This window comes from Buceros rhinoceros, unplaced genomic scaffold (genome assembly GCF_000710305.1).
Source record: "Buceros rhinoceros silvestris isolate BGI_N320 unplaced genomic scaffold, ASM71030v1 scaffold35038, whole genome shotgun sequence".
In the NCBI taxonomy this organism is placed as follows: Eukaryota; Metazoa; Chordata; class Aves; order Bucerotiformes; family Bucerotidae; genus Buceros; species Buceros rhinoceros.
The window spans coordinates 2616-2932 of NW_010427994.1; the positions used below are offsets into that span (position 1 = coordinate 2616).

Genomic DNA, 317 nt, shown 5'->3' on the forward strand with positions numbered 1-317 from the left:
CTGGGCCGGCTGCCAGCCATGGCCCGCGTCCTGCGCAACATCTTCGTGGCCGAGAAGAAGCAGGCACTGACCATGGAGGTGGTGTGTGCCCGCATGGCCGACAGCTACGACACACAGATGCCTCCCGGTAGGAAAGGGCTGGGGTGGGGGTCTCCTTGCTGGTGCGGGAGGAAGGAGCTGAGCTCTGACCTGGCGCCTGCCGCTGCTCCTTTTTGCAGGCGAGATGGAGAAACACCTGCGGCTCTGCGCAGAGCTGCTGCCCGACTGGGTGGGGATCCACGCCATCAGGACAGACACCTACGCCAAACTGGACAAAG

The 317-nt window shown here is 64.4% G+C and overlaps 1 protein-coding gene across 1 annotated transcript in view; it reads left to right on the plus strand.

Annotated features, from left to right (window-relative positions):
• The window catches only part of CDT1 (chromatin licensing and DNA replication factor 1), a gene marked incomplete at its 5' end in the record, with an annotated part of 3070 nt that overhangs the window by 2531 nt on the left and 222 nt on the right, over positions 1-317 (plus strand). The window contains 2 exons of the mRNA XM_010142133.1: positions 1-127; positions 219-311. The exon at positions 1-127 is cut by the window's left edge and continues 10 nt beyond it. Coding sequence (XP_010140435.1) covers positions 1-127; positions 219-311 — 220 coding nt within the window. The remainder of the gene's footprint in view (positions 128-218; positions 312-317) is intronic.